Source organism: Pan troglodytes, chromosome 3 (assembly GCF_028858775.2).
Source record: "Pan troglodytes isolate AG18354 chromosome 3, NHGRI_mPanTro3-v2.0_pri, whole genome shotgun sequence".
NCBI lineage: Eukaryota > Metazoa > Chordata > Mammalia > Primates > Hominidae > Pan > Pan troglodytes.
Window position 1 is genome coordinate 160735466 of NC_072401.2, and position 25229 is coordinate 160760694.

Below are 25229 nucleotides of genomic sequence, written 5' to 3' on the forward strand. Positions count from 1 at the left end.
CTCTTAAATCCGAGATGATGAAAGTAATGGTCTGTCCTTGTTTATACATACATTTATTATTATTGCATTGTAACCCATGTAAGAGTCAGTAGGAAATAGCTAAACATTAAAAAATCTGGAAGAGGAACTCAATCTTGTGATTTTTACTGACCTCCGCAACGTGGGGGAAGATTTTCAGGTGTCACTCAGCATGGAAGTTATTATCTTCCTGCAAAAAGCCAGATGATCTGCAGAACCCCTCCTAGTGCCCCAAATAAGAGAAACCATTCCCAGGTAGGAGGCAGCTGCTCCAGGCATTTTACCAAGACTCTACTGGAGGTGCCTGAGCGTCCTTAACCGCCAGTCTTATATAAACCTGGAGCAGTAAATTAGGCAGAGCAGCTGTTAGAGCTATAAAAATCCAGGAGATGAAAGTTTTGCTTAAAATCCAAGCTCTGAGCAATTGCCATGAGAGACACTGAGGAGTCTCTGCAGTTAGACTAAAACAAGAAGTGACCATTTTGATTTGGATTATTATGGGACAAGGAAGAGCAAGGGATATGGAAAGGGTCTATAGACAGATAAGAAACTGGAGAACGAACAGGAAGTGGATTGAGACATTTCTCAAAGTGACACCACACTGAGAAGTTTACCAGTTCCCTTGTGAGGGCAGCCCTGGGTTAATGCCACCACTCTTGTATAGTCTTTGTAATTAGGAGCATGTTTGAATGCATGGAGTGTATGTGTATGTATCAGCTCAAGTGTCAATTCACGCACCAAGTCTGACTTTTTAGAAGTAGCTGCCTGAAGCACAGGGTTGATAAGGAATCAAAAGTCTGAGTCTACAGTCCAAAAATGACACTGTGAGCTGGGCACAGTGGCTCACACCTGTAATCCCAGCACATTGGGAGGCCGAGGTGGGAGGATCACTTGAGCTCAGGAGTTTGAGACCAGCCTGGGCAACATAGACCTTGTCTCTACTAAAAAATTTTTTTTAATTATCTAGGTGTGGTGGCATGTGCCTGTAGTCTCAGCTACTCAGAAGGCCGAGGTAGGAGGATTGCTTGAGCCCAGGAGATGGAGGCTGCAGTGAGCTATGAGCATGCCACTGTACTCCAGCCTGGGTGACACAGTGAGACCTTGTCTCAAAAAAAAAAAAAAAAGATTTTGATCTGCCTTAGATGGAAAGAGAGAGCGGTATGCCTTAGATGTAGAGGGGGAGATGAGTAGACCCAGTGACAAAACCTAGATCTTAACTGTTAAGGAAATTATAGATGCTTCAGTGCTGGTATGTGTGGTCATTCTCAGTGAATCTTTTTTTCCCCCCTATTCTAAAGCTCTAAGTCCAAGGAGCTTTAAGGTATTGTTCAAGATTGTTATCTGAGACAGCTAGACCCTTGAAAACAATTACTGTTAAAATACTGGGGCCAAGAAAGTGCACAGATGAGAAGCAACATTTCTTATAGTATATTCCAAGCAGTTTCTGAGCGTGCCACAGCTGGGGAAGAAAATCACTGTGTGATTGGTTCACTGTGAGATTGGTTCACAATCTCAGAGACAAAGAGGACCCCGTTACTCAGCAGTGCAGTGATTAAAAGCAATCCATGAAATACTAACTAGAGATACAGAATAAATACATTCCTGGAAGGCTAACTCACAGCTATCATCTCTTTTGGATTCCCAGCTTGCTTTGAAGACCAAGGAATGCTTGATTGCACTTCATTTGAGCAGAAAAACAGGTTAAGTTAAAGATAAAGAGGGAGAGAGGCTATACACACTCAAGATGGTCTGACAGATTGAGGGCTGTGTCCGAGAGCAGGGCATCATCACCCAAGGAGAAACACCAAGACAACAAAAGTTCTGGACTTTATTCAACCCAGCTGCCTTGCTTTGGGGCTGGACTTTTCTTGCTGGTGGCTAGTTTGATATTTAATCAAATCTTGGATTTTCATTTTTATTGCCTAAGTGGAATAGGACACAGTTTAAGAACCTAAGCATTCATTATACTTAGCTTGTCACTCAGAAACTGGTCTTCTTTGGAATATGCTGTAAGAGACATTGCTTATCATCAGTGCCTTTTCTTGGCCCTGGCATTTAAACATATTACAATACATTAAATATAATATCATATTAAATTTAATGAATTACATGAAATACAACCACAACAGTACTAATAGCTAAAATCTGGATGTCAGCCTGGTGCCAGGATCGCGCTCAGTGCATTCCTTGGGTTCTCAATATATAGTCCTCACAACATAACAATATGAAACGCATATAGGGCTTGATACATGCTAGTTACTGCTTCTAGTGCTTTACTAATATTAACTTATGCACTGTTTACAACAGCCCGTTACCTGAGCAAAGACAATACAAAGGCCTGCCTAGAAAAAATATCCTAGAACTAAGATTTCATAATGAAGACACTGACGCACAGAGGCAAATGAACTTAACCAAGGCCATACACAGCTAGTAGGTGGCAGAACGAGGATAGAAATTTAGATGATCCTGTGAAGTGGGCCTCTGAATACTGCCATGTAGAAGAGGCGCAAACAAAGATGCAGAGAGGTGAACTGATTTGCCCAAGGTCACAGAGCTAGACCTAAATCAGAGTGTAACCTCAAAGACTGTGCTCCCATCCACCCTCCTGGACTGCCATAGTTTGGGCCAGAAAAAGGTTTTTCTGGCCGGGTGTGGTGGCTCACGCCTATAACCCCAGCACTTTGGGCGGCCGACGCAGGTGGATTACCTGAGGTCAGGAGTTCAAGACCAGCCTGGCCAACATGGCGAAACCCCATCTCTACTAAAAATACAAAAATTAGCCGGGCCTGATGGCATGTGCCTGTAGTCCCAGCTACTTGGGAGGCTGAGGCAGGAGAATCGCTTGAACCCAGGAGGCCGAGGTTACAGCGAGTCAAGATCGTGCCACTGCACTCCAGCCTGGGCGGCAGAGTGAGACCCTGTCTCTAAATAAATAAATAAAAAATGGTTTTTCCTTTTGTTAACCTTTACCAGATGAAAAGAATTTGAGGAAATTCAGTTATTGCATGATTGATACATTCAATTTTCAGACAATGCACAGGCCTGCCTGGAAAAAAATATCCAAATTCTCAGATTTTACTTCTAAAATCCCTTGTGCACTCTTCTGTTTCAGGGGAGACACCAGGATCTCATGCCTATGTCTACATCACCAAAAGGAAATAAGACAAGGTTTCTAAAACCCTCTGACAACATACCCTGAATTATTAATACTTGATACGAAGGCATTATCAGTACAGTGAATCTTAAAGATCTGAGACGCACGTGTTAGGTTTGTGGATTATGGGATGCCCAGCACAGGCTTCTTTCTTTCCATCATCTACGCATGAAGCAGTGCTAGGATGGGGGAAGAGTGTGTGCAAGTGCCTCAGCCTGAATGTGAATCAGAATACATTCCAAAGACAAACACAAATGCTTTTGGATTATCCATGGCTTTGTTTTCCTCATACCCTTCCCTTGGTGTATTAAAGGGCTCCAGGAGTGGAGCACATGCATTTATTCACACATGTGTCTTTCTGCAAAACTCAAACCTCATTATGTCTCAATGAGAAATCAAGAATCCGACATTTCCTTTGGAAGCAAATTCATAAAGAATTCAAGTTAGAAAACAGTATACTATGAAAAGCATAAATTTAAGAGCAATACCTTGATATGAAAGCCACTCTCCAGTCTTGATTTGTTGATAAAATTATACTGTGGTACTCCCCAGCCAATTTCACCAACGTACTCATGTTTATATTTTGCTGGCAAGCTTCTATTTGAGGCAGGCCTCCATAAATATCTGAGATCTCCAGTTTTTTCTAACGCCAGATGCTGTTCTCCTACATAGGAGGTGTGCTGATGAATTTTGGGTAAATAATCCTTTATGTAGTCTGGACCTTTAAAAGACAAAAAGTACTTAAAACTTCTCCACACTTTATTCTAAGATACTTTTGTTATTTTAACCGTTGAAATACTAATAGCCAATAATTATATGGCACTTACTATGTTCTAGGTTCTATTATAAGCCTTTTAGACATGTTAATTCTTATTACTTATTTATAATTAATAATTCTTATTAATGCTTATCTGTTAATTAATGCTTATTAATAACCAAATGAGACGGGTAGAATTTTTTTCCCCAGTTTATGTATGGGGAAAATGAAAGATTGGTTACTTGTCCAGAATTATAGCTAACAAGCTCTTTGTACCCGGATAGGCTGATGTGAAGGTTGGGCTCTTAACTGACCCATTAAACTGCTTTGTATATAATCAACTTAATACAGACATGGGCTGGATGTGGTGGTTTATGCCTGTAATCCCAGCACTATGGGAGGCCAAGGTGGGTGCATCGCTTGAACTCAGGAATCTGAGACCAGCCTGGATAACTTCTGAGACCCTGTCTCCACAAAAAATAAAAATTAGCCAGGCATGGTTGCACACACCTGTGGTCCCAGCTATTTGGGAGATGGAGGTAAGAGGATTGCTTAAGCCCAGGAGGTGGAGGCTGCAGTGAGCTATGACTGTGCCACTGCACTCCAGCTTGGGCAATAGAGCAAGGCCACCTCAAAAAAAAAAACAAAAAAAAAAAGACATGATATATACTAAAATTTATCACATGCTACATTTGCAGGATATAGGCCTTCAGATATTGAGGTGTTTTATCTAGGTAGATAAAAATCTGAAATGTGTATTAGAATACTCCGAAAATGTATTAGCAAAAATTGAAAAATGGAGAAAATTGTTAGATGAGGGTAGCTTATAACAGATTACCAAAGGCAGAAGTATTTGTATTTTAAAAGTAAAACAATGAACAAAAAAAAAAATCAATGAATTATAGAAATAGGTGAAAAAAGCAGAAACAAGAGAAGGTCTGGGTAAAGATCACTTAAATGAATTTTTTATTATGATACTTTAAGTTCTGGGATACATGTGCAGAACGTGCAGGTTTGTTACATAGGTATACATGTGCCATGGTGGTTTGCTGCACCCATCAACCCGTCATCTACATTAGGTATTTCTCCCAATGCTATCCCTCCCCTTGCCCCCCACCCGCAACAGGCCCCCTTGTGTAATATTCCCCTCCCTGTGCCCATATGTTCTCATTGTTTAACTCCCACTTATAAGGGAGGACATGCAGTGTTTGGCTTTCTGTTCCTGAGTTACTTTGCTGAGAATGACTGTTTCCAGCTTCATTCATGTCCCTCCAAAGGATATGAACTCATTCTTTTTTATGGCTGCATAGTTATTGCATGGTATATATGTGCCACAATTTGTTTATCCAGTAAAACATTGATGGGCATTTGGGTTGGTTCCAAGTCTTTGCTACTGTGAATAGTGCTGCAAGAAACATACGTGTGCATGTGTCTTTATAGTAGAATGATTTATAATTCTTTGGGTATATAGCCAGTAATGGAATTGCTGGGTCAAATGGTATTTCCAGTTCTAGATCCTTGAGGAATCGCCACACTGTCTTCCACAATACTTGAGCTAATTTACACTCCCATCAACAGTATAAAAGCATTCCTATTTCTCAACATCCTCTCCAGCATCTGTAGTTTACTGACTTTTTAATAATCGCCATTCTAACTGGTGTGATATGGTATCTTACTGTGGTTTTGATTTGTATTTCTCTAATGACCAGTGATGATGAGCTTTTATTCATATGTTTGTTGGTCACATATATGTCTTCTTTTGAAAAGTATCTGTTCATATCCTTCGCCCACTTTTTGATGGGGTTGTTTTTTTCTTGTGACTTTAAGTTCCTTGCAGCATCTTGATATTAACCCTTTCAGATGGATAGATTGCAAAAATTTTCTCCCATTCTATAGGTTGCCTGTTCACTCTGATGATAGTTTTTTTTTGCTGTACAGAAACTGTTTAGTTTAATTAGAGCCCATTTGTGAATTGTGGCTTTTGTTACCATTGCTTTTGGTGTTTTAGTCATGAAATATTTGCCCATGCCTATGTCCTGAATGGTATTGCCTAGGTTTTCTTCTAGGGTTTTTATGGTTTTAGGTCTTACATTTAAGTCTTTAATCCATCTTGAGTTAATTTTTGTAAAAGGTGTAAGGAAGGGGTCCAGTTTCAGTTTTCTGCATATGGCTAGCCAGTTTTCCTAACACCATTTATTAAATAGGGAATCCTTTCCCCATTGCTTGTTTTTGTCAGGTCTGTCAAAGATCAGATGGTTGTAGATGTGTGGTGTTATTTCTGAGGCCTCTGTTCTGTTCCATTGGTCTACATATCTATTTTGATACCAGTACCATACTATTTTGGTTATGTAGCCTTGTACTATAGTTTGAAGTCAGGTAGTGTAATGTCTCCAGGTTTGTTCTTTTTGCTTAGGATGATCTGGGCTATGTGGGCTCTGTTTTGGTTCCAAATGAAATTTAAAGTAGTTTTTTTCTAATTCTGTTAAGAAAGTCAATGGCAGCTTGATGGGGATAGTATTGAATGTATAAATTACTTTGGGCAGTACGGCCATTTTCATGATATTGATTCTTCCTATTCATGAGCATGGAATGTTTTTCCATTTGCTTGTGTCCTCTCTTATTTCCTCGAACAGTGGTTTGTAGTTCTTCTTGAGGAGGTCCTTCACAGCTCTTGTAAGCTGTATTCCTATGTATTTTATTCTCTTTGTAGCAATTGTGACTGGGAGTTCACTCATGATTTGGCTCTCTATTATTGGTTTATAGAAATACTTGTGATTTTTGCACACTGATTTTATATCCTGAGACTTTGCCAAAGTTGCTTATCAGCTTAAGGAGATTTTGGGCTGAGACAATGGGGTTTTCTAATTATATAATCATGTCATCTGCAAAGAGAGATAATTTGACTTCCTCTCTTCCTATTTGAATACATTTATTTCTTTCTCTTGTCTGATTGACCTGGCCAGAACTTCCAATACTATGTTGAACAGGAGTGGTGAGAGAGGGCATCCTTGTCTTGTGCCGGTTTTCAAAGGGAATCCTTCCAGCATTTGGCCATTCATTATGATATTGGCTGTGGGTTTTTCATAAATAGCTCTTATTATTTTGAATACGTTTCATCAATACCTAGTCTACTGAGTGGTTTTAGCATGAAGGGGGGTTGAATTTTATGGAAGGCCTTTTCTGCATCTATTGAGATAATCATGTTGTTTTTGTCATTGGTTCTGTTTATGTGATGGATTACGTTTATTGATTTGCATATGTTGAATCACCCTTGCATTCCAGGGATGAAGCCAACTGGATCAGGATGGATAAGCATTTTTTTTTTTTTTTTTTTGAGACAGAGTCTCACTCTGTCACCAGGCTGGAGTGCAGTGGCATCTCAGCTCAATGTAACCTCCATTTCCCAGGTTCAAGCAATTCTCCCATCTCAGCTTCTTGAGTAGCTGGGACTACAGGCACACACCACCACGCCCAGCTAATTTTTCTATTTTTAGTAGAGACAGGGTTTCACCATGTTGGCCACGATGGTCTCAATCTCTTGACCTCGTGATCCACCTGCCTCAGCCTCCCAAAGTGCTGGGATTACAGGCATGAGCCACCGCACCTGGCCAGATAAGCTTTTTAATGTGCTGCTGGATTCAGTTTGCCAATATTTTATTGAAGATTTTTGCACTGATGTTCATCAGGGATATTGGCCTGAAATTTTCTTTTTTTCTTGTGTCTCTGCCAGGTTTTGATATCAGAATGATGCTGGCCTCATAAAATGAGTTAAGGAGGAGTCCCTCTTTTTCTATTGTTTGGAATAGTTTCAGAAGGAATGGTACCAGCTCCACTTTGCACCCCTGGTAGAATTCGGCTGTGAATCTGTCTGGTCCTGGACTTTTGGTTGGTAGGCTATTAATTACTACCTCAATTTCAGAACTTGTTATTGGTCTGTTCAGGGATTCAACTTCTTCCTGGTTTAGTTTGGGAGGGGGTATGTGTCCAGGAATTTATGCATTTCTTCTAGATTTTCTACTTTATTTGCATAGAGGTGTTTATAGTATTCTCTGATAGTAGTTTGTATTTCTGTGGGATCAGTGGTGATCTCCCCTTTATCATTTTCTGTTGCATCTATTTGAATATTTTCTCCTTTCTTCTTTATTAGTCTGGCTAGAGGTCTATCTACTGTGTTGATATTTTCAAAAAACCAGCTCCTGGATTCATTGATTTTTTGAAGGGTTTTTTGTGTCTCTATCTCCTTCAGTTCTTTTTTTTTTTCTCTCTCTCTTTGAGACAGAGTCTCGCTCTGTCAGCCAGTCTGGAGAGCAGTGGCACAATCTCGGCTCACTGCAAGCTCTGCCTCCCGGGTTCACGCCATTCTCCTGCCTCAGCCTCCAGAGTAGCTGGGGCCACAGGCGCCCGCCACCACGCCCAGCTAATTTTTTGTATTTTTAGTAGAGACGGGGTTTCACTGTGTTAGCCAGGATGGTCTCGATCTCCCGACCTCGTGATCTGCCCACCTCTGCCTCCCAGTGCTGGGATTACAGGTGTGAGCCACCGCGCCCGGCCTATCTCCTTCAATTCTACTCTGATCTTAGTTATTTCTTGTCTTCTGCTAGCTTTTGAATTTGTTTGCTCTTGTTTCTCTAGCTCTTTTAATTGTGATGTTAGGGTGTTGTTTTAGAATTTTCTCACTTTCTCCTGTGGGCATTTACTGCTATAAATTTCCCTCTAAACACTGCTTTACCTGTGTCCCAGAGATTCTCGGAAGTTGTGTCTTTGTTCTCATTGGTTTCAAAGAACTTATTTGTTTCTGCCTTCATTTCATTATTTACCCAGTAGTCATTCAGGAGCAGGTTGTTCAGTTTCCAGGTAGTTGTGCGGTTTTGAGTGAGTTTCTTAATCCTGAGTTCTAAGTTGATTGCACTGTGGTCTGAGAGACTGTTTGTTATGATTTCTGATCTTTTGCATTTGCTGAGGAGTGTTTTACTTCCAATTATGTGATCAATTTTAGAAATAGTGCTATGTGGTGCTGAGAAGAATGTACATTCTATTGATTTGGGGTGGAGAGTTCTGTAGATGTCTATTAGGTCTGCTTCATCCAGAGCTGAATTCAAGTCCTGCATATCCTTGTTAATTTTCTGTCTTGTTGATTTGTCTAATATTAATGGTGGGGTGTTAGACTCTAACACAATAATAGCGGAAGACTTTACATCTCTTTGTAAGGTGTCTAAGAACTTGCTTTATGAATCTGAGTGCTCCTGTACTGAGTGCATATATATTTAAGATATTTAGCTCTTTTTATTGCATTGATCCCTTTACCACTTTGTAATGCCCTTCTTTGTCTTTTTTGATCTTTGTTGGTTTAAAGTCTGTTTTATCAGAGAGTAGGATTGCAAACCCTGCTTTTTTTTCCTTTCCACTTACTTTGTAAATATTCCTCCATCCCTTTATTTTGAGCCTATGTGTGTCTTTGCACATGAGATGGGCCTCTTGAATACAGCACACCGATGAGTCTTGACTCTGCATCCAATTTTGCCACTCTGTACTGAGTGCTGTGCTGGGAGATCCATTGCTCTCTTCAGAGCCAACAGGCAGGAATGTTTAAGTCTGCTGAAGCTGTGCCCACAGCCGCCCCTTCCCCCAGGTACTCTGTCCCAGGGAGATAGGAGTTTTATCTATAAGCCCCTGACTGGGGGTGCTGCCTTTCTTTTAGAGGCACCCTGCCCAGAGAAGAGGAATCTAGAGAGGCAGTCTGGCTAAAGTGGCTTTGCCGAGCTGAGGTGGGCTCCGGAGACTTTGTTCACACTGTGAGGGGAAAACCACCTACTCACACCTCAGTAATGGCAGACACCCCTACCCCGCCACCAAGCTTGAGCCTCCCAGGTAGGTTTCAGACTGCAGTGCTGGCAGCAAGAATTTCAAGCCAGTGGATCTTAGCTTGCTGGGCTCCATGGGGGTGGGATCCGATGAGCCAGACCACTTGGCTCCCTGGCTTCAGCCCCCTCTCCAGGGGAGTGAATCGTTCTCTCATGGGCATTCCAGGCACCACTGGGGTACGAAAAACAAACAAAAAAAACTCCTGAGGAAGGCTGGCAAGATGGCCGAGTAGAAACAGCTCTGGTCTGAAGCTCCCAGCAAGATCAACACGGAAGGTGGGTGATTTCTGCATTTCCAACTGAGGTACCCGGCTCATCTCACTGGAACTGGTTAGACAGTGGGTGCAGCCCTCAGAGGGCAATGGGTCAGGGAACTCCCTTCCCTAGCCAAGGGAAGCCACGTGGGACTGTGCCATGAGGAACAGTGAACTCTGGCCCAGATACTATGATTTTCCCAAGGTCTTCACAACCCACAGATCAGGAGATTCCCTCAGGTGCCTACACCACCAGGGCCCTGGGTTTCAAGCACAAAACTGGGTGGCTGTTTGGGAAGCCACTGAGCTAGTTGCAAGGATTTTTTTGTTTGTTTGTTTGTTTGTTTCATACACCAGTGGCGCCTGGAATGCCAGTGAGACAGAACTGTTCACTCCTCTGGAAAGGGGGCTGAAGCCAGGGAACCAAGTGATCTAGCTCAGAGGATCCCCTCCCCACAGAACCCAGCAAGCTAAGATCCACTGGTTTGAAATTCTTGCTGTCGGCACAGCAGTCTGAAACCGACCTAGGACGCTCAAGCTTGGTTTGTGGGGGAGGGGTATCCACCATTGCTGAGTCTTGAGTAGGTGGTTTTCCCCTCACAGTGTAAACAAAGCCACTGGGAATTTCTAACTGAGCAGCACCCTCCACAGCTCAGCAAAGCCACTGTGGCCAGACTGCCTCTCTAGATTCCTCTTCTCTGGGCAAGGCATCTCTGAACAAAAGGCAGCAGCCCCAGTCAGAGGGTTATAGATAAATTCTCCTCTCCCTGGGACAGAGCATATGGGGGAAGGGGCAGCTGTGGGTGCAACTTCAGCAGACTTAAACATCCCTGCCTGCCGGCTCTGAAGAGAGCAGTGGATCTCCCAGCACAGCATTCGAGCTCTGCTAAAGGTCAAACTGCCTCCTCAACTGGGTCCCTGACCCCCATGTCTCCTGAGTGGGAGATACCTCCCAACAGGTGTTGACAGACACCTTGTAGAGGAGAGCCCTGGCTGGCATCTGGTGGGTGCCCCTCTGGGACAAAGCTTACAGAGGAAGGAACAGGCAGCAATCTTTGCTGTTCTGCAGCCTTCGCTGGTGATATCCAGGCAAACAGGGTCTGGAGTGGACCTCCAACAAACTAGCAGACCCACAGCAGAGAGGCCTGACTGTTACAAGCAAAACTAACAAACAGAAATAGCATCAACATCAACACATCAACAAAAAGGACATCCACTCAGAAGCCCCATTTGAAGGTCACCAACATCAAAGAACAAAGGTAAATAAATCCACATAGATGAGGAGAAACCACCGCAAAAAGACTGAAAATTCCAAAAACCAGAATGCCTCTTCTCTTTCAAAGGATCACAACTCCTTGCCAGCGAGGGAACAAAACTGGACGGAGAATGAGTTTGACGAACTGACAAAAGTAGGCTTCAAAGGGTGAGTAATAACAAACTCCTCCTAGCTAAAGGAGCATGTTCTAACAGAATGCAAGGAAGAACCTTGAAAAGAGGTGAGAGGAATTGCTAACTAGAATAACCAGTTTAGAGAACATACATGACCTGATGGAGCTGAAAAACATAGCATGAGAACTCTGTGAAGCATACACAAGTATCAATAGCCGAATCGATAAAGCAGAAGAAAGGATATCAGAGATTGAAGATCAACTGAATGAAATAAAGCATGAAGACAAGATTAGAGAAAAAAGAACGAAAAGAAAGGAACAAAGCCTCCAAGAAATATGAGACTATGTGAAAAGACCAAACCTATGTTTGCTTGGTGTACCTGAAAGTGATGGGGAGAATGGAACCAAGTTGGAAAACACTCTTCAGGATATTACCCAAACGAACTTCCCCAAACTAGCAAGACAGGCCAACATTCAAATTCAGGAAATACAGAGAACACCACAAAGATACTCCTTGAGAAGAGCAACCCCAAGACACATAATCATTAGAGTCACCAAAGTTGAAATGAAGGAAAAAATGTTAAGGGCAGCCAGAGAGAAAGGTTGGGTTGGCCACAAAGGGATGCCCATCAGACTAACAGTGGATCTCTCTGCAGAAACCCTACAAGCCAGAAGAGAATAGGGGCCAATATTCAACATTCTTAAAGAAAAGAATTTTCAACCCAGAATTTCATATCTAGCCAAACTAAGCTTTGTAAGTGAAGGAGAAATAAAATCCTTTGCAGACAAGCAAATGCTGAGGGATTTTGTCACCACCAGGCCTGCCTTACAAGAGCTCCTGAAGGAAGCACTAAACATGGAGGGGAACAACTGGTATCAGCCACTGCAAAAACATACCAAATTGTAAAGACCATCAACACTATGAAGAAACTGCATCAACTAACAGGCAAAAAAAAAAAAAAAAAGAGCTAGCATAATAGAGACAGGATCAAATTCACACATAACGACATTAACCTTAAATGTAAATGGGTTAAATGCCCCAATTAAAAGCCACAAGACTGGAAAGCTGGATAAAGAGTCAAGACTCATCGGTGTGCTGTATTCAGGAGACCCACCACATGTGCAAAGACACAAATAGGCTCAAAATAAAGGGATGGAGGAATATTTACAAAGTGAAAAGCAAAAAAAAAGCAGGGGTTGCAATCCTACTCTCTGATAAAACAGACTTTAAACCAACAAAGATCAAAAAAGACAAAGAAGAGCATTACAAAATGGTAACGGGATCAATGCAGTAAGAAGAGCTAAATATCTTAAATATATATGCACTCAATACAGGAGCACCCAGATTCATAAAGCAAGTTCTTAGACACCTTACAAAGAGATGTAAAGTCTCCCACTAGTATTGTGTTAGAGTCTAACATCCCACCATTAATATTAGACAGATCAACAGGACAGAAAATTAACAAGGATATTCAGGACCTGAACTCGGCTCTGGACAAAGCAGACCTAATAGACACCCACAGAACTCTCCACCCCAAATCAATAGAATGTACATTCTTCTCAGCACCACATAGCACTATTTCTAAAATTGATCACATAATTGGAAGTAAAACACTCCTCAGCAAATGCAAAAGAACAGAAATCATAACAAACAGTCTCTCAGACCACAGTGCAATCAACTTAGAAATCAGGATTAAGAAACTCACTCAAAACCGCACAACTACCTGGAAACTGAACAACCTGCTCCTGAATGACTACTGGGTAAATAATGAAATGAAGGCAGAAATAAACAAGTTCTTTGAAACCAATGAGAACAAAGACACAACTTCCCAGAATCTCTGGGACACAGGTAAAGCAGTGTTTAGAGGGAAATTTGTAGAGTAAATGTCCACAGGAGAAAGCAGGAGAGGTCCAAATTGACACCCTAGAACAAAGCTGGACGGAGAATGACTTTGACAAGTTGAGAGAAGAAGGCTTCAGACAATCAAACTACTCCGAGCTACAGGAGGAAATTCAAACCAAAGGCAACGAAGTTAAAAACTTTGAAAAAAATTTAGATGAATGTATAACTACAATAACCAATACAGAGAAGTGCTTAAAGGAGCTGATGGAGCTGAAAGCCAAGGCTCGAGAACTACGTGAAGAATGCAGAAGCCTCAGGAGCCGATGCAATCAACTGGAAGAAAGGGTATCAGTGATGGAAGATGAAATGAATGAAATGAAGCGAGAAGGGAAGTTTAGAGAGAAAAGAATAAAAGGAAACGAACAAAGCCTCCAAGAAATATGGGACTATGTGAAAAGACCAAATCTATGTCTGATTGGTGTACCTGAAAATGACGGGGAGAATGGAACCAAGTTGGAAAACACTCTGCAGGATATTATCCAGGAGAACTTCCCCAATCTAGCAAGGCAGGCCAACATTCAGATTCAGGAAATACAGAGAACGCCACAGAGATACTCCTCGAGAAGAGCAACTCCAAGACACATAATTGTCAGATTCACCAAAGTTGAAATGAAGGAAAAAATGTTAAGGGCAGCCAGAGAGAAAGGTCGGGTTACACACAAAGGGAAGCCCATCAGACTAACAGCGGATCTCTCGGCAGAAACTCTGCAAGCCAGAAGAGACTGGGGGCCAATATTCAATATTCTTAAAGAATTTTCAACCCAGAATTTCATATCCAGCCAAACTAAGCTTCATAAGTGAAGGAGAAATAAAATACTTTACAGACAAGCAAATGCTGAGAGATTCTGTCACCACCAGGCCTGCCCTAAAAGAGCTCCTGAAGAAAGCACTAAACATGGAAATGAACAATTGGTACCAGCCACTGCAAAATCATGCCAAAATGTAAAGACCATCGAGACTAGGAAGAAACTGCATCAACTAACGAGCAAAATAACCAGCTAACATCATAATGACAGGATCAAATTCACACATAACAATATTAACTTTAAATGTAAATGGACTAAATGCTCCAATTAAAAGACACAGACTGGCAAATTGGATAAAGAGTCAAGACCCATCAGTGTGCTGTATTCAGGAAACCCATCTCACATGCAGAGACACATATAGGCTCAAAAGAAAGGATGGAGGAAGATCTACCAAGCAAATGGAAAACAAAAAAAGGCAGGGGTTGCAATCCTAGTCTCTGATAAAACAGACTTTAAACCAACAAAGATCAAAAGAGACAAAGAAGGCCATTACATAATGGTAAAGGGATCAATTCAACAAGAAGAGCTATCTATCCTAAATATATATACACCCAATACAGGAGCACCCAGATTCATAAAGCAAGTCCTGAGGGACCTACAAAGAGACTTAGACTCCCACACAATAATAATGGGAGACTTTAACACCCCACTGTCAACATTAGACAGATCAATGAGACAGAAAGTTAACAAGGATACCCAGGAATTGAACTCAGCTCTGCACCAAGCGGACCTAATAGACATCTACAGAACTCTCCACCCCAAATCCACAGAATAAACATTTTTTTCAGCACCACACCTCACCTATCCCAAAATTGACCACACACTTGGGAGTAAAGCTCTCCTCAGCGAATGTAAAAGAACAGAAATTATAACAAACTGTCTCTCAGACCACAGTGTAATCAAACTAGAACTCAGGATTAAGAAACTCAGTCAAAACCTCTCAACTACATGGAAACTGAACAACCTGCTCCTGAATGACTACTGGGTACATAATGAAATGAAGGCAGAAATAAAGATGTTCTTTGAAGCCAACGAGAACAAAGACACAACATACCAGAATCTCTGGGACACATTCAAAGGAGTGTGTAGAGGGAAATTTATAGCACTAAATGCCCACAAGAGAAAGCAGGAAAGATCCAAAATTGACATCCTAACATCACAATTAAAAGAACTAGAAAAGCAAGAGCAAACACATTCAAAAGCTAGCAGAAGGCAAGAAATAACTAAAATCAGAGTAGAACTGAAGGAAATAGAGACACAAAAAACCCTTCAAAAATTTAATGAATCCAGAAGCTGTTTTTTGAAAGGATCAACAAAATTGATAACACCGCTATCAAGACTAATAAATAAAAAAAGAGAGAAGAATCAAATAGACGCAATAAAAAATGATAAAGGGGATATCACCACCAATCCCACAGAAATACAAACTACCATCAGAGAATACTACAAACACCTCTACACAAATAAACTAGAAAATCTAGAAGAAATGGATAAATTCCTCGACACATACACCCTCCCAAGACTAAACCAGGAGAAGTTGAATCTCTGAATAGACCAATAACAGGCTCTGAAATTGTGGCAATAATCAATAGCTTACCCACCAAAAAGAGTCCAGGACCAGATGGATTCACAGCCGAATTCTACCAGAGGTACAAGGAGGAACTGGTACCATTCCTTCTGAAACTATTCCAATCAATAGAAAAAGAGGGAATCCTCCCTAACTCATTTTATGAGGTCAGCATCATCCTGATACCAAAGCCGGGCAGAGACACAACCAATAAAGAGAATTTTAGACCAATATCCTTGATGAACATTGATGCAAAAATCCTCAATAAAATACTGGCAAACCGAATCCAGCAGCACATCAAAAAGCTTATCCACCATGATCAAGTGGGCTTCATCCCTGGGATGCAAGCCTGGTTCAATATATGCAAATCAATCAGTGTAATCCAGCATATAAACAGAACCAAAGACAAAAACTGTGTGATTATCTCAATAGATGCAGAAAAGGCCTTTGACAAAATTCAACAATCCCTCATGCTAAAAACTCTCAATAAATTAGGTATTGATGAGACGTATCTCAAAATAATAAGAGCTATCTATGACAAACCCACAGCCAATATCATACTGAATGGGCAAAAGCTGGAAGCATTCCCTTTGAAAACTGGCACAAGACAGGGATGCCCTCTCTCACCACTCCTATTCAACATACTGTTGGAAGTTCTGGCCAGGGCAATTAGGCAGGAGAAAGAAATGAAGGGTATTCAGTTAGGAAAAGAGGAAGTCAAATTGTCCCTGTTTGCAGACGACATGATTGTATATCTAGAAAACCCCATCGTCTCAGCCCAAAATCTCCTTAAGCTGATAAGCAACTTCAGCAAAGTCTCAGGATACAAAATCAATGTACAAAAATCACAAGCATTCTTATACACCAATGACAGACAAACAGAGAGCCAAATCATGAGTGAACTCCCATTCACAATTGCTTCAAAGAAAATAAAATACCTAGGAATCCAACTTACAAGGGATGTGAAGGACCTCTTCAAGGAGAACTACAAACCACTGCTCAATGAAATAAAAGAGGATACAAACAAATGGAAGAACATTCCATGCTCATGGGTAGGAATAATCAATATCGTGAAAATGGCCATACTGCCCAAGGTAATTTATAGATTCAGTGCCATCCCCATCAAGCTACCAATGACTTTCTTCACAGAATTGGAAAAAACTACTTTAAAGTTCATATGGAACCAAAAAAGAGCCCGCATCGCCAAGGCAATCCTAAGCCAAAAGAACAAAGCTGGAGGCATCATGCTACCTGACTTCAAACTATACTACAAGGCTACAGTAACCAAAACACCATGGTACTGGTATCAAAACAGAGATATAGATCAATGGAACAGAACAAAGCCCTCAGAAATAACACCGCATGTCTACAGCTATCTGATCTTTGACAAACCTGAGAAAAACAAGCAATGGAGAAAGGATTCCCTGTTTAATAAATGGTGCTGGGAAAACTGGCTAGCCATATGTAGAAAGCTGAAACTGGATCCCTCCCTTACACCTTATACAAAAATTAATTCAAGATGCATTAAAGTCTTAAATATTAGACCTAAAACCATAAAAACCCTAGAAGAAAACCTAGGCATTACCATTCAGGACATAGGCATGGGCAAGGACTTCATGTCTAAAATGCCAAAAGCAATGGCAACAAAAGCCAAAATTGACAAATGGGATCTAATTAAACTAAAGAGCTTCTGCACAGCAAAAGAAACTACCATCAGAGTGAACAGGCAACCTAAAAAATGGGAGAAAATTTTCGCAACCTGCTCATCTGACAAAGGGCTAATATCCAGAATCTACAATGAACTCAAACAAATTTACAGGAAAAAAACAAACAACCCCATCAAAAAGTGGGCGAAGGACATGAACAGACACTTCTCAAAAGAAGACATTTATGCAGCCAAAAGACACATGAAAAAATGTTCATATCACTGACCATCAGAGAAATGCAAATCAAAACCACAATGAGATAGCATCTCACACCAGTTAGAATGGCAATCATTAAAAAGTCAGGAAACAACAGGTGCTGGAGAGGATGTGGAGAAATAGGAACACTTTTACACTGTTGGTGGGACTGTAAACTAGTTCAACCATTGTGGAAGTCAGCTTGGTGATTCCTCAGGGATCTAGAACTAGAAATACCATTTGACCCAGCCATCCCATTACTGGGTATATACCCAAAGGATTATAAATCATGCTGCTATAAAGACACATGCACACGTATGTTTATTGTGGCACTATTCACAATAGCAAAGACTTGGAACCAACCCAAATGTCCAACAATGATAGACTGGATTAAGAATATGTGGCACATATACACCATGGAATACTATGCAGCCATAAAAAATGATGAGTTCATGTCTTTTGTAGGGACATGGATGAAATTGGAAATCATCATTTTCAGTCAACTATCACAAGGACAAAAAACCAAACACTGCATGTTCTCACTTATAGGTGGGAACTGAACAATGAGAACACTTGGACACAGAAAGGGGAACAACACACTCTGGGGACTGTTGTAGGGTAGGGGGAGTGGGGAGGGATAGCATTAGGAGCTATACCTAATGCTAAATGACGAGTTAATGGGTGCAGCACACCAGCATGGCACATGTATACTTATGTAACTAACCTGCACATTGTGCACATGTACCCTAAAACTTAAAGTATAATAATAATAAAATAAAAATAAAATAAAAATTGACACCCTAACATCACAATTAAAAGAATTAGAGAAGCAAGAGCAAACAAATTCAAAAGCTAGCAGAAGACAAGAAATAACTAAGATCAGAGTAGAATTGAAGGAGATAGAGACACAAAAAACCCTTCAAAAAATCAATGAATCCAGGAGCTGGTTTTTTGAAAAGATCAACAAAATATACCGCTAGCCAGGCTAATAAAGAAGAAAGGAGAGAATATTCACATAGATGCAACAAAAAATGATAAAGCGGAGATCACCACTGATCCTGCAGAAATACAAACTACCATCACAGAATACTATAAACACCTGTATGCAAATAAACTAGAAAATCTAGAAGAAATGGATAAATTCCTGGGCACATACACCCTCCCAAGTCTAAAGTAGGAAGAAGTCAAATCCCTGAATAGACCAATAACAAGTTCTGAAATTGAGGCAGTAATTAATAGCCTGCCAACCAAAAAATGTCCAGGACCAGACAGATTCACAGCCAAATTCTACCAGAGGTACAAAGAGGAGCTGGTACCATTCCTTCTGAAACTATTCCAAATAATAGAAAAAGAGGGACTTCTGCCTAACTCATTTTATGAGGCCAGCATCATCCTGATACCAAAACCTGGCAGAGATGCAACAAAAAAAGAAAATTTCAGGCCAATATCCCTGATGAACATCAGCGCAAAAATCCTCAATAAAATATTGGCAAACTCAATCCAGCAGCACATCGAAAAGCTCATCCACCATGATCAAGTTGGCTTCATCCCTGGGATGCAAGGCTGGTTCAACCTACACAAATCAATAAAAGTAATCCATCACATAAACAGAACCAATGACAACAACTGTATGATTATCTCAATAGATGCAGAAAAGGCCTTCAACAAAATTCAACAGCCTTTTATGCTATAAACTCTCAATAAACTAGGTATTGATGGAATGTATCTCAAAATAAGAGCTATTTATGACAAACCCACAGCCAATATCATACTGAATGGCCAAAAACTGGAAGCGCTCCCTTTGAAAACCAGCACAAGAATAGGATGCCCTCTCTCACCACTCCTATTCAATGTAGTATTGGAAGTTCTGGCCAGGTCAATCAGGCGAGAGAAAGAAATAAAGGGTATTCACATAGGAAGAGAGCAACTCAAATTGTCTGTTTGCAGATGACATAATTATATCTTTGCAAAACCCCATAGTCTCAGCCCAAAATCTCCTTAAGCTGATAAGCAACTTCGGCAAAGTCTCAGGATACAAAATCAGTGGGCAAAAATCACAAGCATTCCTGTACACCAATAACAGACAGACAGCCAAATCATGAGTGAACTCCCAGTCACAATTGCTACAAAGAGAATAAAACACATAGGAATACAACTTACAAGAGATGTGAAGGATCTCCTCAAGAAGAACTACAAACTACTGCTCAAGGAAATGAGAGATGACACAAGCAAATGGAAAACATTCTGTGCTCATGGATAACAAGAATCAATATCATGAAAATGGCCATACTGCCCAAAGTTATTTATACATTCAACACTATCCCCCCCCCATCAAGCTACCATTGACTTTAACAGAATTAGAAAAAACTACTTTAAATTTCATATGAAACCAAAAAAGAGCCCACATAGCCAAGAAAATCTTGAGCAAAAAGAATAAAGCTGGAGGCATCATGCTACGTGATGTCAAACTATACTACAAGGCGACAGTAACCAAAACAGCATGGTACTGGAACCAAAACAGATATATAGACCAATGGAACAGAACAGAGGCCTCAGAAATAACACCATACACCTACAACCATCTGATCTTTGACAAACCTGACAAAAACAAGCAATGGGGAAAGGATTCCCTATTTAATAAATGGCGTTTGGAAAACTGGCTAGCCATATGTAGAAAACTGAAACTGGATCCCTTCCTTACACCTTTTACAAAAATTAACTCAAGATGGACTAAAGACTTAAATGTAAGACCTAAAACCATAAAATCCCTAGAAGAAAACCTAGGCAATACCATTCAGGACATAGGTATGGGCAAAGACTTCACGACTAAAACACCAAAAGCAACGGCAACAAAAGCCAAAATTGACAAATGGGATCTAATTAAACTAAAGAGCTTCTGCACAGCAAAAGAAACTATTATCATAGTGAATAGGCAACCTACAGAATGGGAGAAAATTTTGCAATCTATCCATCTGACAAACGGCTAATATCCAGAATCTCCAAAGAACTTAAATAAATTTACAAGGAAAAAAATACCTTATCAAAAAGCAGGTGAAGGATATGAACGGGTACTTCTTAAAGAAGACATTTATGCAACCAACAAACATATGAAAAAAAGCTCATCATCACTGGTCATTAGAGAAATGCAAATCAAAACCTCAATTAGATTCCATCTCACACCAGTTTGAATGGCAATCATTAAAAAGTCAGGAAACAACAGATGCTGGAGAGGATGTGTAGAAATAGGAATGCTTTTACACTGTTGATGGGAGTATAAATTAGGTCAACTATTGTGGAAGACAGTGTGGCAATTCTTCAAGGATCTAGAACCAGAAATATCATTTGACTCAGCAATCCCATCACTGGGTATATACCCAAAGGATTATAAATCATTCTACTATAAAGACACATGCACACGTATGGTTATTGCAGCACTGTTCACAATAGTGAATAGTGAATACTGACTTGGAACCAACCCAAATGCCCATCAGTGAAAGACTGGATAAAGAAAATGTGCCACATATACACCATGGAATACCATGCAGCCATAAAAAAAGATGAGGTCATGTTCTTTGCAGGGACATGGATGAAGCTGGAAACCATCATCCTCAGCAAACTAACACAAGAACAGAAAACCAAACACCACCATGTTCTCACTCATAAGTGGGAGTTGAACAATAAGAACACATAGACACAGGCAGGGAAACATCACACATTGGGTCCCATTGGGGGGTGAGGGGCTAGGAGAGGGATAGCATTAGGAGAAATACCTAATGTAGATGATGGGCTGGTGGGTGCAGCAAACCACCATGGCATGTGTAAACAAACCTGCACATTCTGCACATGTATTCCAGAACTTAAAATATAATAAAAAACTTTTGCAGCTAGCTCAAATAAATTCATTTTTTAAAAAGAGATAGGGTCTTGCTATGTTGCCCAGGCTGAAGTGCAGTTGCTCTTCACAGGTACAATAATAGTGCTCTAAAGACTTGGACTTCTGGGCTCAAATGATTCTCCTGCCTCAACCTCCCAAGTAGCTGGGACTACAGGCACATGCCACCAAGCTCTGCTAAAATTGGTAAAGTTGATGACGTGATGTGAAAGATCTAAGACTTTCTGTAAGAAATGGTACTTACTGATGAAAAACAGACAATGGAGCTACCGGCCCAGGAAGAAGTTCAAATCCCCAGAACCAAAATGAGTGTAGAAGTGTATGGGCAGACTGGGGACAGAAAGAAGGAACTTCATTTCTTTTCCAAAAGTTAACCAAAGACCTTGGAGACAGAATCTGTGTTGTGGTGACAACATTGCCTCAGTCCTTTCTGGCTCCTGTGGCTCCCTTCATCTTGTTCTTAAATCAGGGAGCTCAGTATTTGCAAAAAGTGCAAGGCGGGCAAGGGCTTTGATCCACTGCCCCTGACACGTGGACCAGGTACTCTTGATAGGATGGTCAACGTGTAACAAGACTGTGCTCAGAAAATGAATCTCAGCTTTCCAAGGAAGCTGAAAATGTGAGGGTTTTTCAGAAACAATTTTAGCAGGTGTTTTCACAGCTTCCTAATCACCATCACTCCCCGTGAAAATTGAGTATTCACTGAGTGGCTAATTTCCCCTGATGAAAACATCGTGGCTTCAATTTTATTTGCTTCAGGTTTTCACTTAGAACTACTTAGATAAAGCATAGAATTGTCAGAGCATGAAAACCTGTTTTCTCTCTCCATATGACAGGTGTTGAGGTCTCATTTACAAAACTCTCTCATAAGGAACTTTTTGCAACCTCTTCTAAACAGTGAAATATGGAAGAACTGTATTAGTCTTTTTGGAATTGCAGTGTATGTTTAAGCCAGTTTTTTTTATTTTATTTTACTCTGAGGTGTACCCTTCAGAAAATACTTTTTTTTCCTTTTTAGAAACAGGACCTTGCTTCACCCAGGCTGAAGTAAAGTGATGCAATCCTAGCTCACTGCAGCCTTGACCACCTGGGCTCTAGGGATCCTCCTGACTCAGCCTCTTGAGTAGCTAGGATTACAGGTGCAGGCCATCACATTTGGCTAATTATTATTATTATTTGTAGACATGGAGTCTTATTGCCCAGGCTGGTCTCAAACTCCTGGCCTCAAGTGAACCTCCTGCCTCGGCCTTCCAAAGTGCTGAGATTACAGATATGAGCCACTGTGTCCAAACTCAGACCAGTGTTTTCCCAAATACTCCATCAAATGCTGCTCGTATGAGTGCACCATGAAGGTGGTGTTGTGTGCGGGAGGGATCTCTATAGTCAAATGCATTTGGGAACACTGCTGGCTACATTTGCCTTGCAGATATTCACAGCATATGAAAGTATATTAAGAGTTCTGATAAGACTTATGGTAAATAAACTATTTACAATTACATAGCTCAGTGTTCCCCAAAATGATTTAAACATAGATGGTTTTTCCCTACTGGGTCACTTATATGCATCCTACTGTAAATGTGAGAGTAGATATTTATCTGTCGTTAGTTCCTAAGTTGTTCTGTGGACTGCAGTAAGTTTTTGAAAAAAGCCATTACTTGCCAGCTGTCTTGGTTTGTGCTGCTATAACAAAATACCCGAGACTAAGTAACTTGTAAAGAACAGAAATTTGTTTTCATACAGTTATGAAGGCTGGGAGTCCAAGATCAAGGTGCTGGCAGGTCGCGTGATGAAGGCTGCTCTCTGCTTCTAAGATGGTGCCTCGTTGCTGCATCTTCTGGAGGGGAGGAACACCGGGTCCCAACAGGGCAGCAGATGGAAGGACAAGCAAGCTGGAGGTGCTGTGAAGCCTTCTTTATAAAGGCTTTAATCTCATTCAGGAGGGAGGAGCCCTCATGGCCTAATCATCTCTTAAAGGCCCCACCTCTTACTCCTAGCACATTGGCCGTTAAATTTCAACACCTGAATTTGGGGAGGTGGTCACACTTAAACCATAGCACAAGCTGAGTCAAAAGCACTTAGTTTTAGAAGGTGTGATGAAAAGTGCACATGCTTTGCAACCCAAGTATGTGTGTTTCTGTGTGTGTGTGTCCAGTCAGTCCAACAAACTTCATCTTCTGCCAACACTTGAAAAAAGGGCTGGGCGTGGTGTGTCAGGCACCATGGAAGGCTAAGAAGGGAGGATCACTGGAGTGTAGGAGTCTGAGACCAGCCTCAGCAACATAGTAAGACCCTGTCTCTACAAAAAAAAAAAAATTTTAATTAGCCAGCCGCCCATGGCATGCCTGGGTAGTCCCAGCTCCTCAGGAGGCTGAGGCAGGAGGCTCATTTGAGCCCAGAAGTTTGAGGTAGCAGTGAGCTATGATCATGCCACTGCACTCCAGCCTGGGCAACAGAGTGAGATCCTGTCTCTAAAAAAAAGAAGAAAAAAAAAGAAAGAAAAAAAAGGACCCAACTACAATGTGTGTTAATAGAGAAAGGGAAAATTCCATCCCTGAAGCAAATGTGTCTTTCTGACCTCTTCTGTGCAGTTTTTTTTTTAATTTCTATTTTCATGCTATTACTGGGATTCTCTGCAGTTTCATTGTCTCATTTAGTTCATTCATTTATTCTTTCACTCATTTATTCATTTATTCAACACGTACTTATGAACAGCTACTACATGTCAGGCACTCTTCTGAGTGCTTGGAATATAGCAGTGAAAAAAACAAAGGCCGCTGCCTTTATGAAACTGGCATTCTTTGAGAGGCAGGTGCTAGAAATAAACAATTCTTCATCATCTGGATTATCACCACAGCCTCTTTAACTAGTCTTGGCTCTAGTTTCTCTTCTTTCTAATCCATCTTCTACACAGCTGCCAAGAGTGATTTAAAACTCAGACAACATTAAACACTTCCTTTCCTTAAAAACATGAAATAACATGAAATAATTTTCTCCAGCACTTGGGAATTTGTGTCCATTCAGATTTCTCAGGATTGAAGAATAATGTCTTCCTAATCTGACGATAATACCTTCCTTAACCTTTTCTCATTGTTAAACCAAACACTATGAGGCTTATTGTAAATGCTTCCTTCTATGGAGAACCTATGTAATCCCTTCAAGTCAAAATTAAACACCCAGCACGATGTAGATGGTAGCTTCATTGAATTTCACTTCTTCTTTTCTATATCAAATTTACTGGATCTTCCTCATTTGTAAGCTCTTGGAGAAGAGTTGTATCTTATTTATCTGTGTTAATTCTTAATGGCCAGCACTGTGCTTTGAATGTAGGAGATCCACAAAAGAAATGGATGTTGAATAAGTAAGTGAATTGTTGATTGAATACATGAATTAAAGAGTTCCATTATAAGACTGAAGATATATAAAGTCATATTGGGTGAGAGGCAAGCACTTCTTTAAATTTCCAACGAGCAACTTAATTTCCAGAACTGCCTTAAAACCCTCCTATTCTGGGATTTGTGTTAAGATACTTAAGTGTAAGGTCAGAGGAAGAATTGCTTTTCACTACATTTATTTTTAATACTTAGAGGTAGAAGGATGAGAGCTCACAGTTATATTATTTCATTTTATAATATTGCCTCATGAGGTCAATCCTCTATTTCAGCGACCAGATGGAAACCCACCAAATAAATAAATCAAAAGGAATCAAGTGGACCTTGGAAATGAGTGTT

The 25229-nt window shown here is 40.7% G+C and overlaps 1 protein-coding gene across 1 annotated transcript in view; it reads right to left on the reverse strand.

The window, feature by feature from the left end:
• Positions 1 to 25229, reverse strand: part of SPMIP2 (sperm microtubule inner protein 2) — a 141906-nt gene that overhangs the window by 76190 nt on the left and 40487 nt on the right. The window contains exon 2 of the mRNA XM_001136762.8: positions 3661 to 3893. Within this exon, the coding sequence (XP_001136762.2) occupies positions 3661 to 3893 (233 nt within the window). The remainder of the gene's footprint in view (positions 1 to 3660; positions 3894 to 25229) is intronic.